At 26.7% G+C, this 19,372-nt stretch overlaps 1 protein-coding gene across 2 annotated transcripts in view; it reads right to left on the bottom strand.

Annotated features, from left to right (window-relative positions):
- LOC143256211 (uncharacterized) overlaps positions 1-19,372 on the bottom strand; it is a 120,562-nt gene that overhangs the window by 57,344 nt on the left and 43,846 nt on the right. For both annotated transcript variants that reach the window (XM_076513097.1, XM_076513096.1), the window contains exon 4: positions 17,502-17,660. In XM_076513097.1, coding sequence (XP_076369212.1) covers positions 17,502-17,660 — 159 coding nt within the window. The remainder of the gene's footprint in view (positions 1-17,501; positions 17,661-19,372) is intronic.

The raw sequence follows: 19,372 nt of genomic DNA, 5'->3' as shown, positions 1-19,372 counted from the left end.
TATTGAATAATAGTCGCTTGTTTACTCTAAACAATATTTATATTGAATAATAGTCGCTTGTTTACTCTAAACAAGATTTATATTGAATAATGGTCGCTTGTTTACTCTAAACAATATTTATATTGAATAATGGTCGCTTGTTTACTCTAAACAAGATTTATATTGAATAATGGTCGCTTGTTTACTCTAAACAATATTTATATTGAATAATAGTCGCTTGTTTACTCTAAACAAGATTTATATTGAATAATAGTCGCTTGTTTACTCTAAACAAGATTTATATTGAATAATAGTCGCTTGTTTACTCTAAACAAGATTTATATTGAATAATGGTCGCTTGTTTACTCTAAACAATATTTATATTGAATAATAGTCGCCTGTTTACTCTAAACAAGATTTATATTGAATAATGGTCGCTTGTTTACTCTAAACAATATTTATATTGAATAATAGTCGCTTGTTTACTCTAAACAAGATTTATATTGAATAATAGTCGCTTGTTTACTCTAAACAATATTTATATTGAATAATAGTCGCTTGTTTACTCTAAACAAGATTTATATTGAATAATAGTCGCTTGTTTACTCTAAACAAGATTTATATTGAATAATGGTCGCTTGTTTACTCTACTCTAAACAACACTTTATATTGAATAATGGTCGCTTGTTTACTCTAAACAACATTTATATTGAATAATAGTCGCTTGTTTACTCTAAACAACATTTATATTGAATAATAGTCGCTTGTTTACTCTAAACAAGATTTATATTGAATAATGGTCGTCGCTTGTTTACTCTAAACAAGATTTATATTGAATAATGGTCGCTTGTTTACTCTAAACAAGATTTATATTGAATAATAGTCGCTTGTTTACTCTAAACAAGATTTATATTGAATAATGGTCGCTTGTTTACTCTAAACAACATTTATATTGAATAATGGTCGCTTGTCTACTCTAGACAAGATTTATGTTGAATAACAGTCGCATTTTTACTCTAAACAAGATTTGTATTGAATAATGGTCGCTTGTTTACTCTAAACAATATTTATATTGAATAATAGTCGCTTGTTTACTCTAAACAAGATTTATATTGAATAATAGTCGCTTGTTTACTCTAAACAAGATTTATATTGAATAATGGTCGCTTGTTTACTCTAAACAACATTTATATTGAATAATGGTCGCTTGTTTACTCTAAACAAGATTTATATTGAATAATGGTCGCTTGTTTACTCTAAACAACATTTATATTGAATAATAGTCGCTTGTTTACTCTAAACAAGATTTATATTGAATAATAGTCGCTTATTTACTCTGGACAATATTTATTTGAATAATGGTCGCTTGTTTACTCTAAACAAGATTTATTATTGAATAATGGTCGCTTGTTTACTCTAAACAAGATTTATATTGAATAATAGTCGCTTGTTTACTCTAAACAAGATTTATATTGAATAATGGTCGCTTGTTTACTCTAAACAACATTTATATTGAATAATGGTCGCTTGTTTACTCTAAACAAGATTTATATTGAATAATGGTCGCTTGTTTACTCTAAACAACATTTATATTGAATAATGGTCGCTTGTTTACTCTAAACAACATTTATATTGAATAATGGTCGCTTGTTTACTCTAAACAAAAAGTATACTGAATAATTGTCGCTTGTTTATTCTAAACAAGATTTATATTCAATAAAAGTCGCTTGTTTACTCTAAACAATATTTATATTGAATAATAGTCGCTTGTTTACTCTAAACAATATTTATATTGAATAATGGTCGCTTGTTTACTCTAAACAAGATTTATATTGAAGAATGGTCGCTTGTTTACTCTAAACAAGATTTATATTGAATAATGGTCGCTTGTTTACTCTAAACAATATTTATATTGAATAATAGTCGCTTGTTTACTCTAAACAAGATTTATATTGAATAATAGTCGCTTGTTTACTCTAAACAATATTTATATTGAATAATAGTCGCTTGTTTACTCTAAACAACATTTATATTGAATAATAGTCGCTTGTTTACTCTAAACAAGATTTATATTGAATAATGGTCGCTTGTTTACTCTAAACAACATTTATATTGAATAATAGTTGCCTGTTTACTGTAAACAAGATTTATATTGAATAATAGTCGCTTATTTACTCTAAACAATATTTATATTGAATAATAGTAGCCTGTTTACTCTAAACAAGATTTATATTGAATAATGGTCGCTTGTTTACTCTGAAGAAGATTTTTTATTGAATAATGGTCGCTTGTTTACTCTAAACAACATTTATATTGAATAATGGTCGCTTGTTTACTCTAAACAACATTTATATTGAATAATGGTCGCTTGTTTACTCTAAACAAGATTTATATTGAATAATGGTCGCTTGTTTACTCTAAACAAGATTTATATTGAATAATAGTTGCTTGTTTACTCTAAACAAGATTTTATATTGAATAATAGTCGCTTGTTTACTCTAAACAAGATTTATATTGAATAATGGTCGCTTGTTTACTCTAAACAAGATTTATATTGAATAATGGTCGCTTGTTTACTCTAAACAAGATTTATATTGAATAATGGTCGCTTGTTTACTCTAAACAAGATTTATATTGAATAATAGTCGCTTGTTTACTCTAAACAAGATTTATATTGAATAATAGTCGCTTGTTTACTCTAAACAAGATTTATATTGAATAATAGTCGCTTGTTTACTCTAAACAATATTTATATTGAATAATATTGTCGCTTGTTTACTCTAAACAAGATTTATATTGAATAATGGTCGCTTGTTTACTCTAAACAAGATTTATATTACTCTAAACAAGATTTATATTGAATAATGGTCGCTTGTTTACTCTAAACAACATTTATATTGAATAATAGTCGCTTGTTTACTCTAAACAAGATTTATATTGAATAATGGTCGCTTGTTTACTCTAAACAACATTTATATTGAATAATAGTCGCTTGTTTACTCTAAACAAGATTTATATTGAATAATAGTCGCTTGTTTACTCTAAACAATATTTATATTGAATAATAGTCGCTTGTTTACTCTAAACAAGATTTATATTGAATAATGGTCGCTTGTTTACTCTAAACAATATTTATATTGAATAATAGTCGCTTGTTTACTCTAAACAATATTTATATTGAATAATAGTCGCTTGTTTACTCTAAACAAGATTTATATTGAATAATGTCGCTTGTTTACTCTAAACAAGATTTATATTGAATAATGGTCGCTTGTTTACTCTAAACAACATTTATATTGAATAATGGTCGCTTGTTTACTCTAAACAACATTTATATTGAATAATGGTCGCTTGTTTACTCTAAAAAGATTTATATTGAATAATGGTCGCTTGTCTACTCTAAACAATATTTATATTGAATAATTGTCGCTTGTTTACTCTAAACAAGATTTATATTGAATAATGGTCGCTTGTTTACTCTAAACAAGATTTATATTGAATAATGGTCGCTTGTTTACTCTAAACAATATTTATATTGAATAATAGTTGTTTGTTTACTCTAAACAAGATTTATATTGAATAATAGTCGCTTGTTTACTCTAAACAATATTTATATTGAATAATGGTCGCTTGTTTACTCTAAACAACATTTATATTGAATAATAGTCGCTTGTTTACTCTAAACAAGATTTATATTGAATAATGGTCGCTTGTTTACTCTAAACAACATTTATATTGAATAATAGTCGCTTGTTTACTCTAAACAAGATTTATATTGAATAATAGTCGCTTGTTTACTCTAAACAAGATTTATATTGAATAATGGTCGCTTGTTTACTCTAAACAAGATTTATATTGAATAATGGTCGCTTGTTTACTCTAACAAGATTTACTCTAAACAATTTTATATTGAATAATAGTCGCCTGTTTACTCTAAACAAGATTTATATTGAATAATAGTCGCCTGTTTACTCTAAACAAGATTTATATTGAATAATGGTCGCTTGTTTACTCTAAACAACATTTATATTGAATAATAGTCGCTTGTTTACTCTAAACAAGATTTATATTGAATAATGGTCGCTTGTTTACTCTAAACAATATTTATATTGAATAATAGTCGCTTGTTTACTCTAAACAAGATTTATATTGAATAATGGTCGCTTGTTTACTCTAAACAATTGATTTATATTGAATAATGGTCGCTTGTTTACTCTAAACAACATTTATATTGAATAATAGTCGCTTGTTTACTCTAAACAAGATTTATATTGAATAATGGTCGCTTGTTTACTCTAAACAAGATTTATATTGAATAATGGTCGCTTGTTTACTCTAAACAACATTTATATTGAATAATAGTCGCTTGTTTACTCTAAACAAGATTTATATTGAATAATAGTCGCTTGTTTACTCTAAACAAGATTTATATTGAATAATGGTCGCTTGTTTACTCTAAACAACATTTATATTGAATAATAGTCGCTTGTTTACTCTAAACAACATTTATATTGAATAATGATCACTTGTCTACTCTAAACAACATTTATATTGAATAATAGTTGCTTATTTACTCTAAATAACATTTATATTGAATAATAGTAGCCTGTTTACTGTGAACAACATTTATATTAAATAATAGTCGCTTCTTTACTCTAAACAAGATTTATATTGAATAATAGTCGCTTGTTTACTCTAAACAAGATTTATATTGAATAATAGTCGCTTGTTTACTCTAAACAACATTTATATTGAATAATTAAACAAGATATTTGAATAATAACTCTAAACAACATTTATATTGAATAATGGTCGCTTGTTGACTCTAATCAACATTTATATTGAATAATGGTCGCTTGTTTACTCTAAACAACATTTATATTGAATAATGGTCGCTTGTTTACTCTAAACAAGAATTATATTGAATAATAGTCGCTTGTTTACTCTAGACAATATTTATTTGAATAATAGTCGCTTGTTTACTCTAAACAAGATTTATATTGAATAATGGTCGCTTGTTTACTCTAAACAACATTTATATTGAATAATAGTCGCTTGTTTACTCTAAACAAGATTTATATTGAATAATAGTCGCTTGTTTACTCTAAACAAGATTTATATTGAATAATAGTCGCTTGTTTACTGTAAACAAGATTTATATTGAATAATAGTCGCTTGTTTACTCTAAACAATATTTATATTGAATAATAGTCGCCTGTTTACTCTAAACAAGATTTATATTGAATAATGGTCGCTTGTCTACTCTAAACAATATTTATATTGAATAATAGTTGCCTGTTTACTCTAAACAAGATTTATATTGAATAATAGTCGCTTGTTTACTCTAAACAATATTTATATTGAATAATGGTCGCTTGTTTACTCTAAACAAGATTTATATTGAATAATGGTCGCCTGTTTACTATAAACAAGATTTATATTGAATAATGGTCGCTTGTGAACTCTAAACAACATTTATATTGAATAATAGTCGCTTGTTTACTCTAAACAACGCTTGTTTATTTATATTGAATAATGGTCGCTTGTTTACTCTAAACAACATTTATATTGAATAATAGTCGCTTGTTTACTCTAAACAAGATTTATATTGAATAATAGTCGCTTGTTTACTCTAAACAAGATTTATATTGAATAATAGTCGCTTGTTTACTCTAAACAAGATTTATATTGAACAATGGTCGCTTGTTTACTCTAAACAAGATTTATATTGAATAATGGTCGCTTGTCTACTCTAAACAACATTTATATTGAATAATAGTCGCTTGTTTACTCTAAACAAGATTTATATTGAATAATAGTCGCTTATTTACTCTAAACAATATTTATATTGAATAATGGTCGCTTGGTTACTCTAAACAAGATTCATATTGAATAATGGTCGCTTGTTTACTCTAAACAAGATTTATATTGAATAATGGTCGCTTGTTTACTCTAAACAACATTTATATTGAATAATGTCGCTTGTTTACTCTAAACAACATTTATATTGAATAATAGTCGCTTGTTTACTCTAAACAAGATTTATATTGAATAATAGTCGCTTGTTTACTCTAAACAATATTTATATTGAATAATAGTCGCTTGTTTACTCTAAACAATATTTATATTGAATAATAGTCGCTTGTTTACTCTAAACAAGATTTATATTGAATAATGGTCGCTTGTTTACTCTAAAAAGAATATTGAATAATGGTCGCTTGTTTATTTATATTGAATAATAGTCGCTTGTTTACTCTAAACAAGATTTATATTGAATAATAGTCGCTTGTTTACTCTAAACAATATTTATATTGAATAATGGTCGTTTCGTTACTCTAAACAAGATTCATATTGAATAATGTTCGTTTGTTTACTCTGGACAAGATTTATATTGAATAATGGTCGCCTGTTTACTCTAAACAAGATTTATATTGAATAATGGTCGCTTGTTTACTCTAAACAATATTTATATTGAATAATAGTCGCTTGTTTACTCTAAACAAGATTTATATTGAATAATGGTCGCTTGTTTACTCTAAACAAGATTTATATTGAATAATGGTCGCTTGTTTACTCTAAACAACATTTATATTGAATAATGGTCGCTTGTTTACTCTAAACAACATTTATATTGAATAATGGTCGCTTGTTTACTCTAAACAATATTTATATTGAATAATAGTCGCTTGTTTACTCTAAACAAGATTTATATTGAATAATAGTCGCTTGTTTACTCTAAACAAGATTTATATTGAATAATAGTCGCTTGTTTACTCTAAACAATATTTATATTGAATAATAGTCGCTTGTTTACTCTAAACAAGATTTATATTGAATAATAGTCGCTTGTTTACTCTAAACAAGATTTATATTGAATAATGGTCGCTTGTTTACTCTAAACAACATTTATATTGAATAATGGTCGCTTGTTTACTCTAAACAAGATTTATATTGAATAATAGTCGCTTGTTTACTCTAAACAAGATTTATATTGAATAATGGTCGCTTGTTTACTCTAAACAACATTTATATTGAATAATAGTCGCTTGTTTACTCTAAACAAGATTTATATTGAATAATGGTCGCTTGTTTACTCTAAACAACATTTATATTGAATAATGGTCGCTTGTTTACTCTAAACAACATTTATATTGAATAATAGTCGCTTGTTTACTCTAAACAAGATTTATATTGAATAATAGTCGCTTGTTTACTCTAAACAAGATTTATATTGAATAATAGTCGCTTGTTTACTCTAAACAATATTTATATTGAATAATAGTCGCTTGTTTACTCTAAACAACATTTATATTGAATAATAGTCGCTTGTTTACTCTAAACAAGATTTATATTGAATAATAGTCGCTTGTTTACTCTAAAAGATTTATATTGAATAATGGTCAAGATTTATATTGAATAATGGTCGCTTGTTTACTCTAAACAACATTTATATTGAATAATGGTCGCTTGTTTACTCTAAACAACATTTATATTGAATAATGGTCGCTTGTTTACTCTAAACAACATTTATATTGAATAATGTTCGCTTGTTTACTCTAAACAATATTTATATTGAATAATGGTCGCCTGTTTACTCTAAACAAAATTTATATTGAATAATGTTCGCTTGTTTACTCTGAACAATATTTATATTGAATAATAGTCGCTTGTTTACTCTAAACAAGATTTATATTGAATAATAGTCGCTTGTTTACTCTAAACAAGATTTATATTGAATAATAGTCGCTTGTTTACTCTAAACAATATTTATATTGAATAATAGTCGCTTGTTTACTCTAAACAAGATTTATATTGAATAATAGTCGCTTGTTTACTCTAAACAAGATTTATATTGAATAATGGTCGCTTGTTTACTCTAAACAAGATTTATATTGAATAATGGTCGCTTGTTTACTCTAAACAACATTTATATTGAATAATAGTCGCCTTGTTTACTCTAAACAAGATTTATATTGAATAATAGTCGCTTGTTTACTCTAAACAATATTTATATTGAATAATAGTCGCTTGTTTACTCTAAACAAGATTTATATTAAATAATGGTCGCTTGTTTACTCTGAAAAATATTTATATTGAATAATGGTCGCTTGTTTATCCTAAACAACATTTATATTGAATAATGGTCGCTTGTTGACTCTAATCAACATTTATATTGAATAATTGTCGCTTGTTTACTCTAAACAACATTTATATTGAATAATAGTCGCTTGTTTACTCTAAACAAGATTTATATTGAATAATGTTCGCTTGTTTACTCTGGACAATATTTATATTGAATAATGGTCGCTTGTTTACTCTAAACAAGATTTATATTGAATAATGGTCGCTTGTTTACTCTAAACAAGATTTATATTGAATAATGGTCGCTTGTTTACTCTAAACAAGATTTATATTGAATAATGGTCTTGTTTACTCTAAACAACATTTATATTGAATAATGGTCGCTTGTTTACTCTAAACAAGATTTATATTGAATAATAGTCGCCTGTTTACTCTAAACAAGATTTATATTGAATAATGGTCGCTTGTTTACTCTAAACAATATTTATATTGAATAATAGTTGCTTGTTTACTCTAAACAAGATTTATATTGAATAATAGTCGCTTATTTACTCTAAACAAGATTTATATTGAATAATTTGTACTCTAAACAACATTTATATTGAATAATGGTCGTCGCTTGTTTACTCTAAACAAGATTTATATTGAATAATGGTCGCTTGTATACTCTAAACAACATTTATATTGAATAAGAGTTGCTTGTTTACTCTAAACAAGATTTATATTGAATAATAGTCGCTTGTTTACTCTGAACAATATTTATATTGAATAATGGTCGCTTGTTTACTCTAAACAAAATTTATATTGAATAATGGTCGCTTGTTTACTCTAATCAACATTTATATTGAATAATTGTCGCTTGTTTACTCTAAACAACATTTATATTGAATAATGGTCGCTTGTTTACTCTAAACAACATTTATATTGAATAATAGTCGCTTGTTTACTCTAAACAAGATTTATATTGAATAATGGTCGCTTGTTTACTCTAAACAACATTTATATTGAATAACAGTCGCTTGTTTACTCTAAACAACATTTATATTGAATAATGGTCGCTTGTTTACTCTAAACAACATTTATATTGAATAATAGTCGCCTGTTTACTCTAAACAAGTATTTATATTGAATAATAGTCGCTTGTTTACTCTAAACAATATTTATATTGAATAATAGTCGCTTATTTACTCTGGACAATATTTATTTTGAATAATGGTCGCATGATCACTCTCAACAAGATTTTTTATTAAATAATGGTCGCTTGTTTACTATAAACAAGATTTATATTGAATAATGGTCGCTTGTTTACTCTAAACAATATTTATATTGAATAATAGTCGCTTGTTTACTCTAAACAAGATTTATATTGAATAATAGTCGCTTGTTTACTCTAAACAATATTTATATTGAATAATAGTTGCCTTGTTTACTCTAAACAAGATTTATATTGAATAATAGTCGCTTGTTTACTCTAAACAACATTTATATTGAATAATGGTCGCTTGTTTACTCTAAACAACATTTATATTGAATAATAGTCGCCTGTTTACTCTAAACAAGATTTATATTGAATAATAGTCGCTTGTTTACTCTAAACAATATTTATATTGAATAATAGTCGCCTGTTTACTCTAAACAAGATTTATATTGAATAATAGTCGTTTGTTTACTCGGAACAAGATTTATATTGCAAAATGATCCCTTATTTACTCTAAACAACATTTATATTGAATAACAGTCGCGTGTTTACTCTAAACAACATTTATATTGAATAATGGTCGCTTGTTTACTCTAAACAAGATTTATATTGAATAATGGTCGCTTGTTTACTCTAAACAATATTTATATTGAATAATAGTCGCTTGTTTACTCTAAACAAGATTTATATTGAATAATAGTCGCTTGTTTACTCTAAACAATATTTATATTGAATAATAGTCGCTTGTTTACTCTAAACAAGATTTATATTGAATAATGGTCGCTTGTTTACTCTAAACAAGATTTATATTGAATAATGGTCGCTTGTTTACTCTAAACAACATTTATATTGAATAATTCTAAACAAGATTTATATTGAATAATGGTCGCTTGTTTACTCTACAACATTTATATTGAATAATAGTCGCTTGTTTACTCTAAACAAGATTTATATTGAATAATAGTCGCTTGTTTACTCTAAACAAGATTTATATTGAATAATAGTCGCTTGTTTACTCTAAACAAGATTTATATTGAATAATAGTCGCTTGTTTACTCTAAACAAGATTTATATTGAATAATGGTCGCTTGTTTACTCTAAACAAGATTTATATTGAATAATGGTCGCTTGTTTACTCTAAACAACATTTATATTGAATAATGGTCGCTTGTTTACTCTAAACAACATTTATATTGAATAATAGTCGCCTGTTTACTCTAAACAAGATTTATATTGAATAATAGTCGCTTGTTTACTCTAAACAATATTTATATTGAATAATAGTCGCTTGTTTACTCTAAACAATATTTATATTGAATAATGGTCGCTTGTTTACTCTAAACAAGATTTATATTGAATAATAGTCGCTTGTTTACTCTAAACAAGATTTATATTGAATAATAGTCGCTTGTTTACTCTAAACAATATTTATATTGAATAATAGTCGCTTGTTTACTCTAAACAAGATTTATATTGAATAATGGTCGCTTGTTTACTCTAAACAAGATTTATATTGAATAATGGTCGCTTGTTTACTCTAAACAACATTTATATTGAATAATAGTCGCTTGTTTACTCTAAACAAGATTTATATTGAATAATAGTCGCTTATTTACTCTGAACAATATTTATTTGAATAATGGTCGCTTGTTTACTCTAAACAAGATTTATTTATTGAATAATAGTCGCTTGTTTACTCTAAACAAGATTTATATTGAATAATGGTCGCTTGTTTACTCTAAACAACATTTATATTGAATAATGGTCGCTTGTTTACTCTAAACAAGATTTATATTGAATAATAGTCGCTTGTTTACTCTAAACAACATTTATATTGAATAATAGTAATGCGCTTGTTTACTCTAAACAAGATTTATATTGAATAATGGTCGCTTGTTTACTCTAAACAAGATTTTTTATTAAATAATGGTCGCTTGTTTACTCTAAACAACATTTATATTGAATAATGGTCGCTTGTTTACTCTAAACAACATTTATATTGAATAATAGTCGCCTGTTTACTCTAAACAAGATTTATATTGAATAATAGTCGCTTGTTTACTCTGAACAATATTTATATTGAATAATAGTCGCTTGTTTACTCTGAACAATATTTATATTGAATAATGGTCGCTTGTTTACTCTAAACAATATTTATATTGAATAATAGTCGCCTGTTTACTCTAAACAAGATTTATATTGAATAATGGTCGCTTGTATACTCTAAACAATATTTATATTGAATAATAGTCGCCTGTTTACTCTAAACAAGATTTATATTGAATAATGGTCGCTTGTCTACTCTAAACAACATTTATATTGAATAATAGTCGCTTGTTTACTCTAAACAACTCTAATTTATATTGAATAATGGTCGCTTGTTTACTCTAAACAATATTTATATTGAATAATGGTCGCTTGTTTACTCTAAACAAGATTTATATTGAATAATAGTCGCTTGTTTACTCTAAACAAGATTTATATTGAATAATGGTCGCTTGTTTACTCTAAACAACATTTATATTGAATAATGGTCGCTTGTTTACTCTAAACAAGATTTATATTGAATAATAGTCGCTTGTTTACTCTAAACAAGATTTATATTGAATAATAGTCGCTTGTTTACTCTAAACAATATTTATATTGAATAATAGTCGCTTGTTTACTCTAAACAACATTTATATTGAATAATAGTCGCTTGTTTACTCTAAACAAGATTTATATTGAATAATGGTCGCTTGTTTACTCTAAACAACATTTATATTGAATAATAGTCGCCTGTTTACTCTAAACAAGATTTATATTGAATAATAGTCGCTTATTTACTCTAAACAATATTTATATTGAATAATGGTCGCTTGTTTACTCTAAACAAGATTTATTATTGAATAATGGTCGCCTGTTTACTCTAAACAAGATTTATATTGAATAATGGTCGCTTGTCTACTCTAAACAATATTTATATTGAATAATAGTCGCCTGTTTACTCTAAACAAGATTTATATTGAATAATGGTCGCTTGTTTACTCTAAACAAGATTTATATTGAATAATGGTCGCTTGTTTACTCTAAACAACATTTATATTGAATAATGGTCGCTTGTTTACTCTAAACAACATTTATATTGAATAATGGTCGCTTGTTTACTCTGAACAATATTTATATTGAATAATAGTAGCCTGTTTACTCTGAACAATATTTATATTGAATAATGGTCGCTTGTTTACTCTAAACAAGATTTATATTGAATAATGGTCGCTTGTCTACTCTAAACAATATTTATATTGAATAATAGTTGCATGTTTACTCTAAACAAGATTTATATTGAATAATAGTCGCTTGTTTACTCTAAACAAGATTTATATTGAATAATGGTCGCTTGTTTACTCTAAACAACATTTATATTGAATAATTGAATAATGTCGCTTGTTTACTCTAAACAACATTTATATTGAATAATAGTCGCTTGTTTACTCTAAACAAGATTTATATTGAATAATGGTCCCTTGTCTACTATAAACAACATTTATATTAAATAACAGTCGATTGTTTACTTTAAACAACATTTATATTGAATAACAGTCGCTTGTTTACTTTAAACAAGATTTATATTGAATAATAGTCGCTTGTTTACTCTAAACAAGATTTATATTGAATAATAGTCGCTTGTTTACTCTAAACAATATTTATATTGAATAATAGTCGCTTGTTTACTCTAAACAAGATTTATATTGAATAATTGTTGCCTGTTTACTATAAACAAGATTTATATTGAATAATGGTCGCTTGTTTACTCTAAACAACATTTATATTGAATAATAGTCGCTTGTTTACTCTAAACAAGATTTATATTGAATAATAGTCGCTTGTTTACTCTAAACAAGATTTATATTGAATAATTGTCGCTTGTTTACTCTGAACAATATTTATATTGAATAATAGTCGCTTGTTTACTCTAAACAATATTTATATTGAATAATGGTCGCTTGTTTACTCTAAAGAAGATTTATATTGAATAATAGTCGCTTGTTTACTCTAAACAAGATTTATATTGAAGAATAGTCGCTTGTTTACTCTGAACAATATTTATATTGAATAATAGTCGCTTGTTTACTCTAAACAAGATTTATATTGAATAACAGTCGCCTGTTTACTCTAAACAAGATTTATATTGAATAATGGTCGCTTGTCTACTCTAAACAACATTTATATTGAATAATAGTCGCTTGTTTACTCTAAACAACATTTATATTGAATAATGGTCGCTTGTTTACTCTAAACAATATTTATATTGAATAATGGTCGCTTGTTTACTCTAAACAAGATTTTTTATTGAATAATGGTCGCTTGTTTACTCTAAACAAGATTTATATTGAATAATGGTCGCTTGTTTACTCTAAACAACATTTATATTGAATAATAGTCGCTTGTTTACTCTAAACAAGATTTATATTGAATAATGTCGCTTGTTTACTCTAAACAAGATTTATATTGAATAATAGTCTTGTTTACTCTAAACAACATTTATATTGAATAATGGTCGCTTGTTTACTCTAAACAACATTTATATTGAATAATGGTCGCTTGTTTACTCTAAACAACGCTTGTTTATATTGAATAATGGTCGCTTGTTTACTCTAAACAAGATTTATATTGAATAATAACTCTAAACAAGATTTATATTGAATAATGGTCGCTTGTTTACTCTAAACAATATTTATATTGAATAATGGTCGCTTGTTTACTCTAAACAACATTTATATTGAATAATGGTCGCTTGTTTACTCTAAACAACATTTATATTGAATAATGGTCGCTTGTTTACTCTAAACAATATTTATATTGAATAATAGTTGCCTGTTTACTCTAAACAATATTTATATTGAATAATAGTCGCTTGTTTACTCTAAACAATATTTATATTGAATAATGGTCGCTTGTTTACTCTAAACAAGATTTATATTGAATAATTTATATTGTCGCGCTTGTTTACTCTAAACAAGATTTATATTGAATAATGGTCGCTTGTTTACTCTAAACAATATTTATATTGAATAATAGTCGCTTGTTTACTCTAAACAATATTTATATTGAATAATAGTCGCTTGTTTACTCTAAACAAGATTTATATTGAATAATAGTCGCTTGTCTACTCTAAACAATATTTATATTGAATAATAGTCGCTTGTTTACTCTAAACAACATTTATATTGAATAATAGTCGCCTGTTTACTCTAAACAAGATTTATATTGAATAATGGTCGCTTGTCTACTCTAAACAACATTTATATTGAATAATAGTCGCCTGTTTACTCTAAACAAGATTTATATTGAATAATAGTCGCTTGTTTACTCTGAACAATATTTATATTGAATAATGGTCGCTTGTTTACTCTAAACAAGATTTATATTGAATAATGGTCGCTTGTTTACTCTGGACAATATTTATATTGAATAATGGTCGCTTGTTTACTCTAAACAAGATTCATATTGAATAATGGTCGCTTGTTTACTCTAAACAATATTTATATTGAATAATAGTCGCTTGTTTACTCTAAACAAGATTTATATTGAATAATAGTCGCTTGTTTACTCTAAACAAGATTTATATTGAATAATGGTCGCTTGTTTACTCTAAACAACATTTATATTGAATAATAGTCGCTTGTTTACTCTAAACAACATTTATATTGAATAATAGTCGCTTGTTTACTCTAAACAAGATTTATATTGAATAATGGTCGCTTGTTTACTCTAAACAACATTTATATTGAATAATAGTCGCTTGTTTACTCTAAACAACATTTATATTGAATAATGGTCGCTTGTTTACTCTAAACAACATTTATATTGAATAATGGTCGCTTGTTTACTCTAAACAACATTTATATTGAATAATAGTCGCTTGTTTACTCTAAATAATATTTATTTACTCTGACAATATTTATATTGAATAATGGTCGCTTGTTTACTCTAAACAAGATTTATATTGAATAATGGTCGCTTGTTTACTCTAAACAAAATTTATATTGAATAATGGTCGCTTGTTTACTCTAAACAATATTTATATTGAATAATAGTCGCTTGTTTACTCTGGACAAGATTTATATTGAATAATAGTCGCTTGTTTACTCTAAACAAGATTTATATTGAATAATAGTCGCTTGTTTACTCTGAACAATATTTATATTGAATAATAGTCGCTTGTTTACTCTAAACAAGATTTATATTGAATAATGGTCGCTTGTTTACTCTAAACAAGATTTATATTGAATAATGGTCGCTTGTCTACTCTAAACAACATTTATATTGAATAATAGTCGCTTGTTTACTCTAAACAAGATTTATATTGAATAATGGTCGCTTGTCTACTCTAAACAACATTTATATTGAATAATAGTCGCTTGTTTACTCTAAACAAGATTTATATTGAATAATAGTCGCTTGTTTACTCTAAACAAGATTTATATTGAATAATGGTCGCTTGTTTACTCTAAACAAGATTTATATTGAATAATGGTCGCTTGTTTACTCTAAACAATATTTATATTGAATAATAGTCGCCTGTTTACTCTAAACAAGATTTATATTGAATAATGGTCGCTTGTCTACTCTAAACAACATTTATATTGAATAATAGTCGCCTGTTTACTCTAAACAAGATTTATATTGAATAATAGTCGCTTATTTACTCTGAACAATATTTATATTGAATAATAGTTGCCTGTTTACTCTAAACAAGATTTATATTGAATAATAGTCGCTTGTTTACTCTGAACAATATTTATATTGAATAATGGTCGCTTGTTTACTCTAAACAAGATTTATATTGAATAATGGTCGCTTGTTTACTCTAAACAAAATTTATATTGAATAATGGTCGCTTGTTTACTCTAAACAAGATTTATATTGAATAATAGTCGCCTGTTTACTCTAAACAACATTTATATTGAATAATGGTCGCTTGTCTACTCTAAACAACATTTATATTGAATAATAGTTGCCTGTTTACTCTAAACAACATTTATATTGAATAATAGTCGCCTGTTTACTTTAAACAAGATTTATATTGAATAATAGTCGCTTATTTACTCTAAACAATATTTATATTGAATAATAGTAGCCTGTTTACTCTAAACAAGATTTATATTGAATAATAGTCGCTTGTTTACTCTAAACAATATTTATATTGAATAATAGTCGCCTGTTTACTCTAAACAAGATTTATATTGAACAAGATTTATATTGAATAATGGTCGCTTGTTTACTCTAAACAACATTTATATTGAATAATAGTCGCTTGTTTACTCTAAACAACATTTATATTGAATAATGGTCGCTTGTTTACTCTAAACAACATTTATATTGAATAATGGTCGCCTGTTTACTCTAAACAAGATTTATATTGAATAATGGTCGCTTGTCTACTCTAAACAACATTTATATTGAATAATAGTCGCTTGTTTACTCTAAACAAGATTTATATTGAATAATAGTCGCTTATTTTACTCTGAACAATATTTATATTGAATAATGGTCGCTTGTTTACTCTAAACAAGATTTATATTGAATAATAGTCGCTTGTTTACTCTAAACAAGATTTATATTGAATAACAGTCGCCTGTTTACTCTAAACAAGATTTATATTGAATAATGGTCGCTTGTTTACTCTAAACAACATTTATATTGAATAATAGTCGCCTGTTTACTCTAAACAATATTTATATTGAATAATGGTCGCTTGTTTACTCTAAACAAGATTTTGTATTGAATAATGGTCGCCTGTTTACTCTAAACAAGATTTATATTGAATATTGGTCGCTTGTTTGCTTTATACACTGGAATGTGTTTGGTAATATTCTCTTGTTTAGTCGTTTTTAATTATGGTGTGATGTGAGATGACATTGACAGAGAACAAACACATTTCCAACATGGTCATGATGTCTACAATGTTGGTTGATAGGTTTAATATTAGATCTTGAAACTAGAATGTATGTGTGTGTGTTCGTTTATAGCAAAGCCACATTCGGCTATCTGCTTTGTCGACGAAGGAGAATCGAATTCCTTCTTTTAGCGTTGTAAATCCGTAGACTTACCGCTGTACGAGCGAGGGACAGCAAAAATGTAAAGCTAACCAATAAGATACAGGCTAGTCACTCACAGGCCTCTGTAGTAGCAACAAACACTTTAGATGAAAACAAGAGCTACATTTGTTATATGTACTACAGAAACAGATTCTCACCTGCAGACGTCAACCCTAATAACCTGTTTGAACCGCGGATCTCTGTCCGGTACGTTGACTACAAATTTCCATTCCGACCTGTCCGTGAGGCCAGCTTCAGGAAGAATGAACATAGTCCTGACAGCACATGCTGGTTCCTCATCTTGTTGCCTCCGTCCCCTGGTTGAATAAATAGAAGATATGTGATGGAAACTATTGTATTTTATCAAAGGTATAAGACAATGACTAAGGGTTTAAAAATTAGCGGATTTTTGTTTTTAATTAGGGATGAACAGCTTATTTTTCATAGCGACCACAACTGTGGTTAATGAAAACAACGTTGGCCACACTCTACTTAATAAAAAAAAGTTTCATTAAAATAATTGCATTCCAACTAACCTTCAATGTGAAAATTGATGGGTTTTTTTATCAACAAGTTTCATGAAATTTGGCTTAATATCTATGCATCTTAGCTCTGCCTCTAGATTTATGTCAGTAAGCCAAGATCTGTATCTAGATTTGAGAAAATCTAGCATAGAAAATGTTGACTCACACACCCATGTGGATCCAAATATGGAAAATAATTTTAAAATCGCTATCTTTAAATTTGGAAGACTCTCATTTATCAGAATAGTGAGCCACGTCCCTCTGATAGAACATCTTTGTTTACCTTTTATGTGTTCTAACTTTGCAGGGTAAGCATCTCCTCTTAAAATCCACACTTATTGAAAGTCAAAAAAGATGTAATTTCCTTACTGAAAGTTCCTAAATCAAATTGAAATGGATCACAATCAATATTTCTTTTACTAGTTCAGCATCAGGAAATGATTTCTTTTCTTTAGCTAGAATCCAAGCTACATTATAGCTAGTTAACGTAACTAGTTCTATCGATGATAAAAATCTTTTTAGGCCTAACTTTTGTTCATGAAGTTGTGCTTTCAGACGGATAATTTCATTCATACGATTTTTGCTATCAACTGGAAATTTTACATTAAATTCGTTGTATAGATTGTTAAAGTGTTGTTTAAGGTTGTATTCTTTATCATTCCTGAAGATTTTGTTACACAAACAAAACACTGGTTTATTATTTGCTTCAATCACTACAAATTTCAACTTCCAACTTTCATTAAGTTCTCGTTTCACGTTTTTCCAGTCACGCGCCATTTTCTTTTCGTCAGTAATGCCAGAATGAACTGTATTTATTTTCTAATTTTTTATTATCCACTTATCTATATTATGGAATTAAAAACAATGTATATAAACACTTGAAAGAAAAACATTTTGAAAGCGCGAGCAAAACAACGCACACTCAATTATAAACATCTAAACCAGACCAGGTTTGACAAATGATTTTCTTGTATTTTAACAAATTAAATAAACCAACATATAACTCACCTTATTTTATTAAAAACTTGGTTATTTTATTGGTTTACAATTTAGTTTCCTTCATATTTTACACACGGTTGTCATTCTTATTATGTCGTGTTTTATAAAACATTTTTTTCATATAATAATGTATTTAGGTTCCCGGTAACGATTTTTTACCTTCATATTGTTTACCAAAGAGAACAGCCTTTCTACTGCAACTGAAGAATGATACAATGACAGTAAGTTTATCATTAGTTTGGAGATAATTTATATCCATATTTTTCTTGAGAAATATAATACCAGTATTTCTCTGATTCTGAAGTTTCATTCTCCTACAAAGTTAACTCTCACCATTCTCTAATGAAATATAATACCAGTATTTCTCTGATTCTGAAGTTTCATTCTCCTACAAAGTTAACTCTCACCATTCTCTAATGAAATATAATACCAGTATTTCTCTGATTCTGAAGTTTTATTCTCTTACAAAGTTAACTCTCACCATTCTCTAATGAAACATAATACCA

Source organism: Tachypleus tridentatus, chromosome 7, assembly GCF_004210375.1.
Source record: "Tachypleus tridentatus isolate NWPU-2018 chromosome 7, ASM421037v1, whole genome shotgun sequence".
Lineage (NCBI taxonomy): Eukaryota > Metazoa > Arthropoda > Merostomata > Xiphosura > Limulidae > Tachypleus > Tachypleus tridentatus.
This window is presented reverse-complemented; position numbering and strand designations above follow the sequence as displayed.